At 41.5% G+C, this 18,345-nt stretch overlaps 1 protein-coding gene across 3 annotated transcripts in view; it reads left to right on the top strand.

Moving 5' to 3' along the window:
• MCF2L2 (MCF.2 cell line derived transforming sequence-like 2) overlaps positions 1 to 18,345 on the top strand; it is a 250,664-nt gene that overhangs the window by 109,427 nt on the left and 122,892 nt on the right. For all 3 annotated transcript variants that reach the window (XM_082692557.1, XM_082692555.1, XM_082692556.1), the window contains 5 exons: positions 277 to 426; positions 7,990 to 8,114; positions 8,700 to 8,814; positions 9,309 to 9,428; positions 18,099 to 18,290. In XM_082692557.1, the coding sequence (XP_082548683.1) occupies positions 277 to 426; positions 7,990 to 8,114; positions 8,700 to 8,814; positions 9,309 to 9,428; positions 18,099 to 18,290 (702 nt within the window). The remainder of the gene's footprint in view (positions 1 to 276; positions 427 to 7,989; positions 8,115 to 8,699; positions 8,815 to 9,308; positions 9,429 to 18,098; positions 18,291 to 18,345) is intronic.

The following is an 18,345-nucleotide window of genomic DNA, read 5'->3' as shown; positions in this document are numbered from 1 at the left end:
TTGAATCATGCCATCTTTCCTTCCTTATGGTCCAAATAATATGATCTTGGGCAACTCACTTGACCTGTTGGAACTTCATTTCCCTCTGCTGTAAAATGGAGATAAAATACCTTCCACTCTGGATTCTTGAGATGATAAACAAATGTATAGCATCAGGTACAATGCATTGCCCAGTGCAGGTTCTCAGATTGTAGCTAGTTCTATTATCCTTCTATTCAGAGAGTATAATGGTGAATGTTAAGCTCTCCTGACTGTTACGATTGTCTGACCTTCCAGGCCATCGAAAACTTTGCCATGTCTTTGAAGACCACTGCTGAGATGCTCCAGATGTTTGGGGCCTGTCTCGCCACAAAAGAGCTGCCCAGCAGTGTACTGTCTGCTGAAGACCTCCTTATGTCCCACACAAGGCGGCGGGACAAGCTGCAGGTGAGTGGCCTGTCATGGGCCAGCCTCTTAAAGAGAGCCAGGAGAAGAATTAGAAGTTAAGTTCCCATTTTTCCCCCTATACCAATGAATTGGCAGTGACTGATCATTTAAAACCCTCTAGATAGGCAGTGTGGGAATAAAGAAAAAAACCTCATGAGACTGGTTGGTGAATATAAGAGGATTGTAATTAAAACCTTTGAGAAGCTGCCACATAAAGGGAGACTCAGTCCACCTTTGTGCTTGTAGGAGAGGTGTGTGAACATTGTGTCAAGGACTGCACTCCTATGATCTACTCACAGAGCAAGACATAATGGGTAAAACTGCAGTGAGGGAAGGAGGGTAGGAGCTGGCTTTTGAGGCAGAAGCTTTCCTGAGGCTGTTGTGAAGTTTGGGGCAAACTAATAAGCTGACATGTTGCTTCACTTTCTCAGGGATACGTCTTTTTATTTGGAGAATAATTTGAGACATGAAAGGTGTTCTGAACTGGGTTTAAGGAGAGGCACCTATTAACTTCATAAAAGCACGTCAGAACGTGCTATGAATGGAGATTCATAGCAGATTCTTTCAGATCATGCAGTAAAGCAAAGTCCTCCCGGGGCTTACAGGATGGGCGTCAGCTCTTTTCTGCCTCCAGAAGCACAAACGGACCATATCCATTATTTCACAGGACACCAGAACTCCACAGGGCAGCATACAGTATTTGAAGGTAGATACATCTTAGCATTACATGTATTCTTGCTTCCCGGAGTTTGGTAAGAGCTGACCTCTTTTATCTATGGCCCTAGAGTTACCAAAATGCTTTGCTATGTGGTTGATTTGTTCATTTAAGCAACATTTATTGATGACCTACCCCTACATGCCAGGAAAACAAATGAAATAAAAAAAATCCTACTGGAATTTTGTTTGAGTTTGTGTTGAATCTCTAGTTCAGTTTTGGGAATATAGACATTTTGACAATATTGAATTTCAAGGTCCATTAAAAAACATGGTATGTCTTTAGTCTCTTTTTGTAGTGTTATATAATTACCAGTGTGGAGATCTTGAACAGCTTTTAGCAGATTTGTCCCTCAGTAATTTGCATTTTTCTACTATTGTAAATGGTCATTTTTAAATTTCAATTACCATGTATTCATTATTCTTAAATTCAAGCTCAATTGTTTTTTGAATAATATTCTTATCCAGCAAGCTTGCTAAACTTACTAGTTCTGGTAAATTTTTTTGTAAATGCCATAGGATTTCATAACGGTCCGGTTTGAAAATAAAGAAGTTTTTCTAACTCCTTTCCATTCAATCAATCAATCAATCAATCAATCAATAAATGTAAACTCAAAGAACACAGAGCTGAATTAGGGGAGTCTCCAGAGTAGTAGTGAAGGCAAATTAATTCTTCCATGTGCCAGGGAGCACTGTTAAATTCTCTTTTCAAGGAGCTCAATATCCAAAAGGAGTTTAAAACGTACTTTCTACATTACTCTGCATAGTTAAAAGATCTGGTTTGACACTGGGAAAACCTGAAAGCATCCTAGAAATTTTCCCAGGATATATCTCTGACGAGCTTGAAAACCACACACAACTTAGCAAACCCATTTTGTTCCCGTGTGTTTTTTACACTTGCTTTTACACGTGGATGGAGACTTAGAGCACATCTTCAAAACAGGTGCATGCAGGAGTCCTAGACTTTTCTGCATATTGGGTTTTTCTCCATGGAGAACTTCCATTTCCTGATGAAAGGTGACTAACAAGCTATAGGCCATCTCTTGGTTTACAAACAGTACGGCGGCATGCACCCAGCTGCCACTAAGACCCTGTCTGCACAAGGGGGAAATTCACAGAAACTCCCACGGACTTCTATATATTTTCCTAGAAGCCAGTCCCTGAACTCCTGTATCCTGAATGCTGACAGTTAAATAATTAAATACCCCAAAATGATGAAGGGTATTTTCTCTTTGTGGGAACAAAAACCTGCTTAAACTCTTTGGGCCATGTGACAACTGGATAACCACATGGCAAAGAAGGAAATTGGATGCTTATCTCACATCCCATAAAAAATAAACCAGAATTGATCAGGGGGCTTTAAATGTAAATCCTAAAACTTTTAGGAAAAAATACAGTTGTATGTTTTCATGACCTTACATCAGTTCTGTAGATATAATGTCAAAAGAACAAACACCTAGAGAAAATAAATAAACTGGACATCACCAAAATTAAGAACTTTTGTGCTTCAAAGGACACTGTCAAGAAAGTGAAAAGACAAGCTACAGAACTGGAGAAAATATCTACACATCATGTATCTAATAAGGGTCTAGTATCCTGTATATATAAACAACTCTTACAACTCAACCTTTGTAAAAAGACAAATAACCCAATTGAAAAATGGGCAAAGGATTCAAACAGACATCTTCACAGAAGACAAATATATATGGTTATTAAGCACATGAAAACATGTACAACATCAATAGTCATTAGGGAGATGCCAATCAAAACCACAGTGATATACCCACGAAAGTGGCTCTAAGCAGAAAGATGGACAATAACAAGTTTGGTGAGGATGTGAGGAAATTGGAACCCTCGTTTACTGTCTGGTAGGTCCTCAAAAAGATAAGCATAGAGTTACCATGTGACCCAGAAATTCTACTTCTATGTGTATGCACAAGAGATCTGAAATCATAGGCTTTGTATAAAAAGCTACACATTTAATGTTTGTAGCAGCATTATTCATAACATCCAAAAAGTGGAAACAACCCACACGTCCACCAGCTGATGAATGGATAAATGTGGCATATCTGTACAATGGAATGTTACTCAGCCATAGGAAGTACTGACTGATACATGCTGTAATGTGTATGAACTTTGAAATAATTATGCAGAGTGAAAGAAACAGACTCAAAAAGCCACATATTGTGTGATTGCACTCACATGGAATGTCCAGGAAGGTAAATCTGAAGAGTCAGTAGGTAGATGCATGGTTGCCAGGGGCTGGGAAGAAGGAGAACTGGAGAATGATAGATAATAAGTATGGGGTTTCTTTTTGATGGTGATAAAAATGTCCTGAAATTGTATGGATTAAAAAGGTGAATTTTATGGTACTGTATGAGCAGTATCTCAATTTTTTTAAAAAAAGAAAAAGACCTTTGGGCCTAACACAATAATAAAATAACCATGAAGCCTATAGAGATATGCTTTTCTTCCTGTTTATGATGGTCCTGCCAACCTTCTTTCTTAGCAAAACAGCTCTTCCCATTGTCTAATTCTGAGCTGGTTTGGGGAGCAGTTTACAGAGGCAGGTGCAGTCTCCCTCTTGAATCTCAAAGGAGGGGTTTCTCACTTCTTTGCCACTCTTACTTAGGCCAGAAACTCCAGAGTCTTGGTCTTTGGCTCTCAGATGCTTAAGTCAACTGAGACATTTTACCATGTGCTCATTTAAATAGGGTAAGCCTCTTATATTTTGTTGTTATTGAAATAACAAATCTAACAGAGCTAAAGGCCTTTCTCTCATTTTGATTATGTGATAAAATACTCTTTTACAAATGTGAATAATAGGGCACCTGGGTGGCTCAGTCAGTTGAGTGTCTGCCTTCAGCTCAGGTCATGATCCCAGGGTTCTGGATCGAGCCCCACATTGGACTCCCTTCTCCACAAGAAGCCTGCTTCTCCCTCTCCCACTTCCCCTGCTTGTGTTCTCTCTCTCTCTGTATCTCTCTCTGTCAAATAAATGAATAAAATCTTAAAAAAAAAAAAACAAAAACCAAAACCAAAAACAAATGAACAAATGAACAAATAACTAAACTAAATGAACAAATACATTTGTATTAAACAAATACCGTTCAGTATTTGTTCCACTCAAGATTTATTCAATTTTGTATTCAGAGATGACAGTTCTATTGGTATTTCTAGGATTACAAATAATCAGGAAGATAATCAGAATTCTAAGTGACTTTTTTAGGCCATGGAAATAATTTTATAGTCTTAGGAGTTTTCAGAGACCTTTTTGTTAGAACTCTACTTATGGGAAATATAAGTTAGGAATGGATAGACACAGGGGTCTTGATTTTGCACAGGGAGACAAACTTGGTATACTTAGGAATGCTTTCAGTGTTGACACCTTAACAAATTAGCTTTTTGCACTAATTTTATACCACAAGAAGGTTTCTCTCAGTAGCTTCTGAGGAAAGGGGTGTTTCATTTCTTTTAGGTATTTCTTTTTTCTCAGTTATGAAGACTTGAGTTTTAAACGCCAGATTCTAGAATTCATTAGTCAGCATTATACACAGAAGCACACAGAGCTAACTTATAGTCACAGAAATGGAGTTAAGTAATAAATGTGAAGTGAGGAGTCTAAAACATTAGTCATTCATATAATCTCTGGGTTCTGATCCCACCCCAACTCCACCCCTAGCCCATGACACAGGTGAACACAGCACCTGGCATGGATAGTTGTGCTTTATAAATGTATTTTCAGTAAATGAACGAATGAATGTATAGATTCATGCTTACCATCGTCATAGGAAAGAATTCCCCCAGAACATTTAAATTCTTTTGAGCCTGAAGCAGTCTGCTTTCCCTATTAAATGGGTCTTCAGATCCAGTGGCTTGTTTCTATTATAATGGAACTGTAATGATGAGTACACATGGGGACAGCCATACCAGTTGTTAAATATTTATGTTCCTTGAGTGGCCAACTTTTTAAAAATATTTTATTTATTTATTAGAGTGTGAGAGAGAGAGCATGAGAAGGAGAGGGTAGAGGGAGAAGCAAACTCCCTGCTGAGCTGGGAGCCCAATGTGGGACTCAATCCCAGAATTCCGGGATCATGACCTGAGCTGAAGGCAGTTGCCCAACTGAGCAACCCACGTGCCCCACTGTGTGTTTGACTTTATTTCCCTGGCCCATTTCCTAGGACCCATGAGACCTCCTTGGGATTCTGGCCACTAAAGGGGCCACAACATGTGGTCTGCAATAGGCCTCAGGACTTCTTGGGCATTGCATCTGACATCTGTGCTGATTGATCAGTGCCTACTCTAAACAGTTCTTAAATATTCTGAATTGTTACTACAGTGGACAAGGGCAAACTCCAGTTTAGGCCTTGGTAACTTATCTTTTCACTTTTCAATACCATAGTTCCCAGTCTTTCCCCATGTATCTATGGCAGATTTTTTTATAACCCCACTGAACCTGACCACATATGGCCTAGTCCCAAAGCAATAACCAGTCATTATTTTTCCTTGTGTTTTTTGATAGTGCAAAGGGACACACAGTGAATGACACCACTTATTCAAACCCACCTTCCCTCTCTCACACATTTCCTCACACTCTGCAGTTCTTTGGGTCTATCTCTCTTCCCCTTCTAAAGGTCTTCTACTGCCCTAGCAATACTTTCCTGCTATTCTGGCTCTTCTACTCTTCCTCTCCACTCTACATCATACACACACTGTATATATAAAATCTAGTAATGGAAACGCCAGAGTCCTGTGGGAATGTTGGAAATCTCAAGGACATCTAATAAACTGATTTGAGAAAAGCCAAGACCCTTTTAGAAGGTAGGAAGAGTGCAAGGTAAGAGGTAAGAGTACTTGCTACTGACGGTTTCACCCCTGCCCCCATCATATCCTATTTGTCCTTGTTCATCTGCAACCTAATTTCTTTTAGACTATTATTAATTTATCCAACCTACAAATATTTAATGAGCATCGGACAGATAAGAAGAAATGAGGGTTGATATCTGAGAGTGGAAAAGAAGGGATCTGTTCAGTTCCCAGGCAGGAGTACAAGCCAAGAGGCTGACTGCGGGGCATTACCTAGAGCAGACAGAGCCACAGGTGGGTGTCCAAAGAACTTGGGCCAGGTCAGAGAAGTCACATTTATCATCAACCAAATCCAGGGACAAGGTTGAGGCTGGACGTGGACAGCAGAAGCCTGCAAGGGGACGACTACTAGAGAGAGAAGGGAGATAAGGAGCAAAGGTGTGAGGGCGAGTGGGCCAGGAATTGTGTGTGAACAGAATGGTGAGACTTAAAACTCCTCCCACGGGGAACAAGCTCCATATGTGGGAAGGCTGGAGGTGGCCAGGCCTGGAGGGGAGATTCAGGGTTCATGTGCATAGAGGATATTGTTTTATAACCATGGGCCTAATCCTAATGCTCAGGACATACTAACCAGCATCCTGTGTGACCCACGCATCAAATCCCTAACTCCTTGGAGCAGAATTCCCTGTCTGGCTCCACCCCCATGGCTTGTTTTGTGGTTCACACTCAGAGCATTGAGAGATGACTTGTGCTGTGTAATCAGAGGATTTGAGCCCGTGGATTTGGCAGGAGATAACCTGACATCTTCTCCAGTTGCAAAGCCCCACATCCCATTTAAAAGAAGCAAAGTAGAGTTGCCTTGAAGTATGACTCTTTACATGTCAAGCTGAAGTTGTGGACCATCTTCACCAAACTTCCATAACTGAACAAGGCCACACTTTGTGGGCAGATAGAAGGAGAGGCAGGTGTCAGCTGATACCAGATGAAGTTTTTTTCCTGGTCAACTAGCAACTCTTACATTATTAGTACAGGCCAGTTTCTAGCACTTATTATTCAGTATCTGTCATTATCTTGTTTCTGGTCACTGCTTTGGATTAGAACCTGATTTTATTTATTCATTAACAAATTTTAAATTATTAATGATTAAGTAATTAACATAAACAAGTAATTAAAATGATTGGTTTATTGCTTTTGCTTTAAATATGTAACAGCAGTTTGAGATATAAAATTTAACAGTTGTTACATTGGAGGGGAAAAATGGATGGGCAGGGGACAAAAGACTTAACTTTTTCCAATATATACCCTTTTGTATATTTTGGATTTTGTATCATATGTATGTATATATATATTTGTATTCCTGTGAAAAATAAGTTAATAATCACATGATCTAATAATACCATTTTTGGACATTTACCCAAAGAAGACAAAACACGAATATGAAAATATATATGCACCCCTATGTTTACTGCAGCACTATTTACAATAGCCAGTTGATGGAATCAGCCCAAGTGTCCTTTGATAGATGAATAGGTAAAGAAGATGTGGTGTATATGTATGATGGATAGGTCTAGAGACCTATCCTGCTAAGAGAAATAAGTCAGTCAGAGAAAGACAGATACCATATGATTTCATTTATGTGTGGAATTTAAGAAGCAAAACAAAGAAAAAAGAGACAAACCAAAAAATAGACTCTTAACTACCCAGAAGAGATGGTTACCTGAGGGGGGTGGGTGAGGGGATGGGAGAAACAGGTGATGGGGAGCAAGAGTACATTTATCCTCATGATCACTGAATAATATAGTAGAACCATTGAGCCACTGGATTGTACACTTGAAACTAATGTAACTATGTTTAACTATACTGGAATTTTTAAAAAAATAAATGGGTTAGTTAATTTTTGAAAGCTGCAGCTTGACTTCTTTAGCATTTAATTTCCTGTATGAAAGATACACCTGATCTGCCATTCTCCTCACCACCAATCTACCAAGAATTTGCTTTTGTTCATTTCTTCTGAGACAAATTATATTTTCCTTTCTCTAGGATGAGCTGAAATTACTTGGAAAGCAAGGGACCACATTACTGTCATGTATTCAAGAACCAGCAACCAAAAGTCCCTCCAGTAAACTCAATCCCAGTGAACTAGAGAATGTAGCTACCATGGAACGGTGAGCGAGAGAGGGGGGAATATGTAGAACTCGATGATCTGCAATGACAGAGAAAAATTGGCACAGCTACTCCTGAATCTTGGCGGAGTCAAGAAAAAATAATATTTGTGACAACAAAGGCAAAAAGATGGTACTCTCCGAAAGAGATGTTTTTAGGAGAATGCTATTCTGTCCTTTTGTGCTTTGCTCTCATCCCAGGATTTCAGGGAGATGGTAGTATGTATTTATTTTCATTTCTAAATAACGGTTTGGTTGGGTGCTGTGCTTTACACACCTGTCATCTCAGTTAGAAAACAAAAGGCACAAAGGTAAGGTTACCTGGAGGCACATTTCAAAGCATAGCAGCTGCCTCTGAAGTGAAGTTTCTGGCTAGTTCTTAGGGTGTCCTAATTGAAAAATGGAAAATTTTTCCATTTCCAGCTGAACTGTGAGAGGTCACAGGTGACAGAGACTTGCATAAAAAGGAGATTCCCATAGTTCATAACACTGGCTAGAACCATAGGGGTTATCTACAGAAACCTATATGGACTCCTGTGGAAGTGAACACTAATCACAAACCACATGTTGCTTTCTCTTTCTTGACAGGTTATTACTTCAGTTGGACGAGACAGAAAGAGCCTTTAATCAGTTTTGGTCTGAGCATCACTTGAAGCTTAACCAATGCCTACAGCTACAACACTTTGAGCGCAATTTTTATGAGGTTGTTACTTCCTTGTTGAACAGAGCTCCCTTTCATGGTTTGGTGACTTCTGGTTCTTCCTTCTCCCTTGAACTCTGGATATTGAGTGTCTCTCTTCTCCCTAATCCAGCCCCCTCCTTATATCCTTGCTTCCTCATTGATCATTCTCTTCTCCCTTTTTCAGTGGGATAGCAATGTTCTAGAACTTCCATTTTTTTGTTGGCATACGTGCTATTTCATGTCTGGTTTATCTTCCTTTTTGATTGATAATCTGTGAATGTAGTTTTACTCTGTCATCTCTATGTGTCTCAGCGCCATACTCCTCTCGACCCCTGCCCTGAGCTTAATCTAAAAGCTTATAAGCTATTAAAAAAGAAAAGAAAAGAAAAGAGTATGTAGATATACAAAAGTCTTGAATCTTTTTTGGATTTTCAAGTTTTCTTTGAGTATGTAGAACTTATACCTCCAGTGAAGGCCTCAGGGCTTATTTCTGGATGTTCTAATGTGTCTTACAGGTTAAGCTTGCCCTGGACAGTTTGCTGGCAGAGCAAGTGGAGTTTACAGACATTGGCGACAGTGTGATATGCGTGGAGCAACTTCTTAAGGAACACAAAAACCTGGAAGAAAAAGGCCAGGTTTGTTTTTTGCTGTTTTTACGGACTGGGAAGGAAGTCTCTGTGTACAGTGACAGATCATGTCCATTCATTATTGTTGGAAGGTGGCTGAAGGACACAGGAATGCCCAAATCCTGCCTTTTCAGTCCCCACTGCCACCCCAGGTGGGGTGAAGGTTCCGGTTGACTTGTCTACCCCCACAAAAGCAGCAGTAGGAAAGGTCACAAAAGACGTGTTATCTACCAGCAGGATGTGGGGGTGGAAGCCAGTGGTAAGGAGGGGAAATGTGAAAAGGGGAAACCAGAAAAAGTACCAGCTGGGTTTATAATAAGCAGAACAGTGCAGAGTGGGCAATGGGTCCACATTAGTTCTGCTGCTACACAGAATTAGCAAAGCTTTCTCCTTTCTCATATCCCAAGAGTTGTCAATATCAAACTTGTAAAAGAATATGTGTTGCACAATTCTCATACCAGTATTAGACAGTTTCCCGGATCTGCACACAAGTCAGCAGGTGATAGTGATTCTATTTTAAGTCCTTATGAATTTGAGTTATTACGAATTAAGAAAGCCGAGTCCTCTCTTTCTAGAGAAGTTCTTTTTTGCTCTTCTCAAATTAGAGTCTCTATCTTTCTATCTTTTGGGCACCCAGTCCTTGATGATTAAGCACTTCCTCTCTGAGCTTTTCTAAATGCATGCTTCCCATATGGTATTTTTATAGTATTAGAGATTTGCTTCTCCAAGTGTGATCCTCTGACCAGTGCATAGATGTCACCTGAGTGAGAACCTGGTAGAAATATGGTATCTCAGGCTCCCTTCAGAATTAGAATTTGAATTTTAATAAGGTCCCCAAGTGATTGACATGTACATTATAGTTAACTGAGACACATCTTCTCCTCCCCGAAGGACAAGTAACAAATGTAAACCAGGTTCCCTCTGACCCTAGGAGGTATCAGTTACAGATTCTGAACTGGAGGTGCTTCTCCATGTGTGTGAACACATGAACCCACCTGTGCACCCAGACTCTCACTCAAGAATCCCATCCTCCTCTATGAGCACTCCCTCTATTACCAGTGATCATTTGACAACTAAACATTTTAGTACTGTAGGCTTGAGTAATCAGAAACATTTATCAAACAATGAAAAAAAAACCCAAATTTCATATATCTGGTGTCTCAGATTCTCTAAGACCCGATTTTTTGCAATTTTAGTTTTTTTCTTTTTTTTCAAGAGAATTCCTTATAAGTGTAGATACTATGTATTTTCTCTTGCATACATTTATATACTTGGGGGAAAAAAGCCTCATCAAGCCCAGTCCTTATATTTTGGGTTCGAAAAATACGGTCATGTCATTTATATGAATGAAAGTAGCTACTGACCTGCCAGGAGGCTTACATTCATCAACAAGTACTCCTTGTCCTAGGTTCTGTGAATGTGGTGGCAAACCAGACAATCAAGACCCTGCTGTCATAGAGTTTACGTTCTATTGCAGAAAGAGATGAGTAAAAAGCAATCGAATAAGTATTAATATCAGATAGTGACAAATGGTATGAAGAAAATAACAGGATATAAGAGAGTGACTAGGGGTGTTACTTTTGCTCAGGTAGTCAGGAAAGGTCTCTCTGAGAAGGTGGCCTTTGATCTGAGCTCTGGATAGCCATGCAAAGATTTAGGGGAATAGTGTACAAGGCAGAGAAGCCTCAAGCATAAAACACTGGAGGCAAGACCAAGGTTTGTGAATTCAAGGAATGTGTCTGGAACATAGTGAGCCAGGGGGTATAAGGTGGGAGTTATGGTGGTGAAGACTAGATTTTATTTTCAGTGGAACCTATTGGAGGGTATGGGTTGGGTTTTAAATAGTATGCCTGAGGGACACCTGGGTAGCTCAGTCAGTTAAGTGCCCAACTCTTGGTTTTGGCTCAGGTCATGATCTTAGGGTCATGGGATCCAGCCCCATGTTGGGGTCTGCACTCAGCGCAAGGTCTGCTTGAGATTCTCTTCCTCTCCTTCTGCCCCTCTTTCCACTTGCACATGTGTCTGATCTCTCTTTCTCTCAAATAAATGAATCAATCTTTTAAAAAAGTAATAAATAGTGTGGCTGATCTACATGCACTTTCTCTCTTCTGCCCCTCTTCTTGGACTTGAGATCTTGGATACATTAAAGATTGCTGACCAGAGCTAGGGGAGAAGCCTGTGGTCATGGGACATAGGTATGCTTTGTGTACCCATGATTCGTCTTTCAGGGGCAAAGTATCAGAACCAGGTAGACTGACTCACAGCACATGACCTGCAGAGCCCGGGTATATTAGTTTTATCTATTTTGGGCCTTGCTTATTCTGTTATTTTACTTATTTTCTAAAGGATGCAGTAGACCTACTTCTCTGCTTTTAGATGATCCAAACAAAACTATCCTATCATAACCAGGACCTTTTTAACATGTCTTGCCTCAGAGGTCTAAAAGGCAGCGTTTCTTCAGATAATATTAAAGGCTTGGCTAATCTTTCCATTTGTCCTATAAAGTGTTAAAGAAACAAAGTGATACCTGTCTAGAGTCCACCAAAACCTGCTTGGGTTTGTCCTTCACTCAGCACTCAGGGGTCAGCTTCCCCCCAACCCGGAGCAGAGCCACTCACTGATATCTGGATTGTTGCCAACTTCCTTATTCTGTACAATGATGTCATCCTCATGGGTAACCTCTGAGCCAACTCACTAACCAGACATCTGCTTCATGCTAATTGAGCCTGTTCTTTTATCTTTTTCTGGTTTGATGGTTCAGCAATCTTTTTTTTTTTTTTTTAAGAGAGGGAGAGAGAATCTCAAGCAGGCTCCATGCCTAGTGTGGACCCCACCTTGGGCTTGATCCCACAACCCCACGATCACGACCTGAAATGCAGAAGTTGGACGCTCAACCCACTGGGCCCCCAAGTGCCCCTTATTTAATCTTTTGAATGTTCATTTCTAACTTTGAGAAATAATGGTGATTTTAGTCCCCACTCTTATTCCTTTTAAGGCAAAGTTTGCTGGAGGGTTTTGGCTATAAGGCAGGCTGGGGACCTTGGTGATGGGTCAGCAGAGAGTCGACAAGGCCAGGCAGGGGAATCAACATGATTTTAGTCTTGACCTCTCCCCAGAAGGCCAGGGACCAGCAGTTACAGTACATGTCTAGGAAGGCTTAGAACCCTGATCATTAAATTCCTAAGGATGTAATAATCTAGCTGGAGGGGCATGACTTTTTTTTTTAATGGAAATTTTCAGACACACACTAAAGCAGATCAGCTAGTACAATGAACTCCCATGTGTATGCTCAGTTTCCACAACCATGAGCTCTTTGCCTTTCTTGTTTCATCTGACCGCACATGTACATTTAATTCCTATGCCATTATCTGTGAGTTCATTCTGGGTTCCCTGACATAGAACATCACCCTTTCTCATCATTTTCTTTCACAGTACACACTTTTCTCTTTCATCTGTCATAACAGTAGACTCTGGGGGAAAAAACTGTTATTACACTAATGATCTCTGAATTACGTGTTGCAACTTGACTATCTGGCCTTCTGGAATTTTCAGCACCTGAAAGATGCCAGCCTGGCTTGCGATTAGAGCACCAGATTTCAGCCGCTGCTTTCTCATTATTTCTCTTTGACTTTGGTGATTTTGTCACCTGATTTTCTTTAGTAGCAGCTACATAGGCTAAGAAAGAAGCTATGATTTGGAGGTTTTACAGCAAAGTTCTTTGCAGGTGCCTGAAGGATGTCATGACTATACATGACTATACAGCCGTCATTTATAGCACATGCAAGGAGGCCAAGGAGGCTGGAAGGTGGCAAGACATGGGCTTTGGAGGCAGAAGAACTGGATTCAAATCTCCGCTCTACAGACTACCAGCTGTGTGCCCTTAGTCAAGTCTCTTAGCCTTTCTGAACCATCCCTTCATCTGTAAAACTGAGAATAACCATTCCCTACTCCGTGGGAAGATGAATGAGGTCAAGGCTTCATCAGGACTGGAGCGTAGTAGGTGGTCAGAAGCTGGAAGCTCTTATCAGTCCCCATTCATTTCAGCTGAGTGCTCTTCCAGCCATCCGGTGTGGCTCCTGAGTTACTGCTCAGCTCTCCTCCAACATCTCAGGGCTTTAAGAACAGTTCTGAAGGGTGAGATGCTGGATGCCAAGCTAAGGGCAGGCTGTCATCACCACAATTACTTGGGAAATAATCTGTGGGGAAGTTCCCTAGGCTCAGAAGACTTGTGCTGTTCTTAGTAAATTCACAGCTGGACTTTTAAAAAAAATTCAGCAGACTTCCTTGCCAAATTTTCATGCTTCTATATTTGACCTGAATCAGGCAGGTTTTAGCTTAGGCGGAATGAATGCGGACATTTTTCTCGGGTTGGTCAGAACCAGATTCTGGAGCCAAACTGCCTGACTTTGAAGCCTGGCTCTTCTCTTTCCTACCTGGGTTACTTTGGGCCATTTTTGCCTCTACTTCTCTTGTTAAATGGAGCCTATGTCAAAGGGTTTCTTGCAGGGAGTGAAAGAAAGAGTCAGTTTAAGCATTCACAATGGTGCCTGGCATACAGAAAGCTCTCAGTGAATCTTAGCTGCTGTCATTAACATCACAGAGGTAGTGGGGAGAATTCTGTGCTACGGAATGTTCCATACGTTCAACCTGCAAGTGGCCGAGCAGTTCTAGTAACAGCATCTCATCCATTCTTCATTCATTTTGCAATATTTGTTGATCTCCTACTATGCCAAGTCCTGTTCTGTTATGAGGACACAGCAGTGAGAAAAAGAGTTAAAAATTACTGCCTAAGGAATTAGCATTCTGGCCTTTTCTCAGGGATGGCAACCAGTGCATCTGGCCTTTGCTGGGCAAAGTACCAGTACTCAAGTACTCAAGTACCCTGAGTTTTTATCCCTGGGTTCTTTTAAAATAGCCACTGCTTGACTTGTGTCACTTTATTCCTATATCATTACTCACTTTTGTTTTGCACAACAATCATTTATTCTTAAGTAGCTGATTTGTACCATGGATGTCTTAAGTTGAATAACAGCTGGTGCGTGCTCACAAGGGTCCGCAGCGTAGTGCAGGCGATAGATCAGTGATCACAGCAGAAGTACCTGCTCTGATCAAGAAAGGGTACAGAGCGGTATGGGAGCCCAGAAGAGAGGCATCAAAATAAACTGGTGCAGTTGAGAGAGGGATGTCCTTGTATTACTGTAAAAAGTTAAACCAGGGCATTGTGTCTGACTGGGATGCTCACGGTGCTCAGTAAGGGCGCATGTGGCCTCTCAGCGCCTGGAGCCCTTTGGAAACACAGGAGTCATCTGCGTTCACTCACAGGTCAGTGCTGTTTCACACAATTCCAGCCAAGTATGTTACTGCGTCTTCTAGTTCCCTGGTTAATTCATTTTATTGATCAAATGTTTATGAGATACTTCTAAGTGCTTTCATGGAGCTTGTTTGTCGGTAGGAGTGAGAGGAGGAGGAAGAGTGGGTGGAGGTTTACTAAGTGAAAGTAAAAATAAAATCTTAAAAAAGAAAAAAGAAGGGCGCTTGGGTGGCTCAGTTGGTTAAGCCACCACCTTCTGCTCAGGTCATGATCCTGGAGTTGCAGGTTCGAGTCCCATATCAGACTCCCAGCTCCGTGGTCTCTCTCACACTCTCTCTCAAATGAATGAAATCCTAAAAAAAAAAAAAAAAAAAAAAAAAAAGTAAACAAAGAAGATAAGTTCAAGTAGAGGTAAGTGCTGTTTAAAAAAAAAAAAAAGAACAAGAAAGAGATTGGGCCTGGGTGGGTGCATTGCTAGGAGTGACTTAGAGGTAGTAGTCAGTGATAGCCTTGCAAGGAGGCAAGCCAAGAATTTATCTGAAGGACCTTGGGCAAGGCATCGCAGGGAGGTGCCCTGATGCAGGAGCTAGTTTGGTTGCCATCCTTGTACCTCCTACCTGGATTAGTGCAGTAGCCACCAGCTGCTTTGCCTCTTCTCTGTCTTTCTCAACATTATAGCGGGAGCAATTCTTTGAAAACTATGAATGAGACCTAGTCCTCGGAGCCCTCCAGGGCTTCCCACAACACGTGGAATAAAAGCTGAAGTGCTCAGAATGGCACTGGAGCATTCCCCATCCAGTCTCCCTCTTTCTCCTGATGATGTCTTCTCCTTTCCTGCTTGCATCCTCTGTTCCAGCCACAGTGGCCTCCTCCTGCTACGTGAGCATGGCAAACATGCCCCTACCTCTCAGCCAAGTACTGTATGCTTTGTCTGTCACTTTAGGCCTTGTCTTCTCTGTCAGGGGTTCCCAGGCCCACACTCAGGTTTGAAGATTTGCTAGGGGGCCTCATAGGACTCAGCATGTAATTATACTCACATGGTTATGATTTATTACAGTGAAAAGATACCAAGCTAAATCAGCATGGGAAAATGCATGGGGCAAAGTCTGTTGGGAACCAGGTACAAGATTCCAAGATTTCTCTCCCAGTGGAGTCCTATAGGATCCTGATGCCCCTGGATTCCAGCCTCCCAAAGGGTTTTGACACCATGGTGAAGTGTTGTCTATCAGGAAAGCTCAGTGCCTAGTTTTTACTGGGGATTGGTCATGTAGGTAGCCTCTACCTGCCATGTACCAGAATTCCATATTCCCAGAAAGAAAGTAGGGATTTAGTGTAAACCATATTGTTTGCACAAACCATTAAGGCATGGTGAGCCATTCTTATCAGGGGATGATAGGTACCCTCCTGACATTCCTAGAGGGCATCCAAGGGTTAACCTTACAAACAGGTCTTTCAAAGATAGCAGTCTCACGCCTGTTAACATTTCTGCATTGCTTGGATGGCTCTTTTCTTTTCTTTTAATAAATATTCAATTTATTGAAGTAACAATAAAGTCTAGTTTTTCCTTAAGCTTTCAAGCTCAACTACAAATCTTTTTTTTTTCTTTTTTCCATTTTCTAAAAAGTTTAAATTCAATTAATTAACATATAATGTATTATTTGTTTCAGGGGCACAGGTCTGTAATTCATCAGTCTTATATAACACCCAGTGCCCATTACAACACATACCCTCCCCAGTGGACATTGTGGATGGCACTCTATCAGTAAACCCTTCTCTCACCCATCCTTCTTAAAACAGCAACTCCTCCACCAGCACTCCCTACCCTCCTTCCCATGTCTGGCTTTTCTCCACAACATGCATCACTAACTAGGATATTATATAATCTACATATCTAATTATTCATTGCCCATGTCTCCTTGCTGCTTCCTGACAGCACACAGGGGAAGAACGAGGCACAAACAAGTCAGCTGCAAGAGAAAGGGAGCCCAGGTCGGCAGTAGTAAAGACTGTCACCCCAAACAACTCCTCAGTCTCATATTTTTAGAAAGCAGGTCACAACCAGCAAAGAAGCTGGAGTCAGTTACACATTGACCATGAGTCTTGTAGATAAGAAGAAAGGCAAAATATATCTGGTCGAGCAGTATAAAGTTTATAATTGAGCAAGCACTTTCAGAGGGTGCATCTAATTAGCCACAGGTGGTCTCTGAAGTAGGGGAGATAACAGAAAAAAGCCGAAGGAACGCCCTGAACTAGCTGGGCGTTCCCCCCTGCCGCTTGGCTGCGATGACGTTTATCATCCTCTCCCCCAGAGGCCTGTTGCCAGAAGGCTATAGCTAAGCATGCTTGGTGGCTGGTATGATTTCTCATGGGTTACATTTTAAGCAATATGTTGTTCTAAGGCATGGTTACATCTTCTATTAACATGTAAGCTCCATGAGGGCAGGGATTTTTGCTTCCTTGATTACTACCAGGCCCCTAGCAACTACTGGTCCTCAGTAGTATGCGATGAATGAATTAAAAATAGATAAACGTGGGGGCACCTGGGTGGCTCAGTTGGTTAAGTGTCCAGTGCTTGACTTCAGCTCAGGTCATGATCTCAGGGTTATGAGATTGAAGCCCACATTAGGCTCTGTCCTGGGCATGGAGCCTGCTTAGGATTCTCTTTCCCTTTCTTAAAAACAAAACAAAACAGTAAAACATGGCACATGGGATTAGAACAATTTAAGCCATGCAGAGACGGGTAGGAGGTATGGTTGCTGGGAGACTGAAGTCAGAGAAGACTGGGATCCTAGATCCTGTGAGTTGCAGGAAGGGGTTTAGATAAACATATTTCTTAAGTCTCAGGGTCCCCCACAGAGTTGTCCAAACCAGATCTTTACTAGCTTCCCAAATTCAGCTGAGTCCTCTCTCCCCTCAGGGCCCCATGTCTGATCCTTTTGCCTTTCCATTTAATTGACAGGGGAATTCAGAGTCTCCAGTTCTGGTCAGTATAACCTGTCATGCTCTTCTGCCAAAAAGTTATCACAGTTGTAATAGCTGAATTACTGGTATTATTTATTTAGTAATCTAAGTTCTCCATTACATTGAAAATCATAGCTTGTTAATGCTATATCCTCAGTGCCTGGCTAAGAACTCAACAGAAATTTTAATGATTGGCTTGCTTTTCAGAGTGTAGTTGACCCTGGACTAGGCTAGACTTCTGGAGACCTTGAACTGTGACAGAGCTTCCCCAGGTTCCGGAGCCAAGACTCTCAGCCTAAGACTTGACATCTCCTAGGCTTCCTCCAGGTTTGGAGCACACGGTAGGTAAATATCACCCTCACCATGACCTCGCTTCTGATGCTTGGCTGTGGATGCTCACTTCACAGGATACCTTGGAAAAGGCCCAGCTGCTTTCAATAATTGGGGACCAACTCATCCAAAGCCACCACTATGCAGTGGACTCCATCAGACCCAGATGTGTAGAGCTTAGGCACCTCTGTGATGACTTCATCAATGAAAATAAGAAAAAATATGACATTTTAGAAAAGTCCTTGGAGTTGCATAGACAGCTGGACAAGGTGAGCAGAGCAAAGCCATGACCATGATGTTTGCTAAATTTTCTGTGCAGGAGTC

This window comes from Mustela nivalis, assembly GCF_964662115.1.
Source record: "Mustela nivalis genome assembly, chromosome: 1".
Lineage (NCBI taxonomy): Eukaryota > Metazoa > Chordata > Mammalia > Carnivora > Mustelidae > Mustela > Mustela nivalis.
The sequence above is the reverse complement of the archived record's forward strand: the minus strand, read 5'-3'. Positions and strand labels throughout refer to the sequence as shown.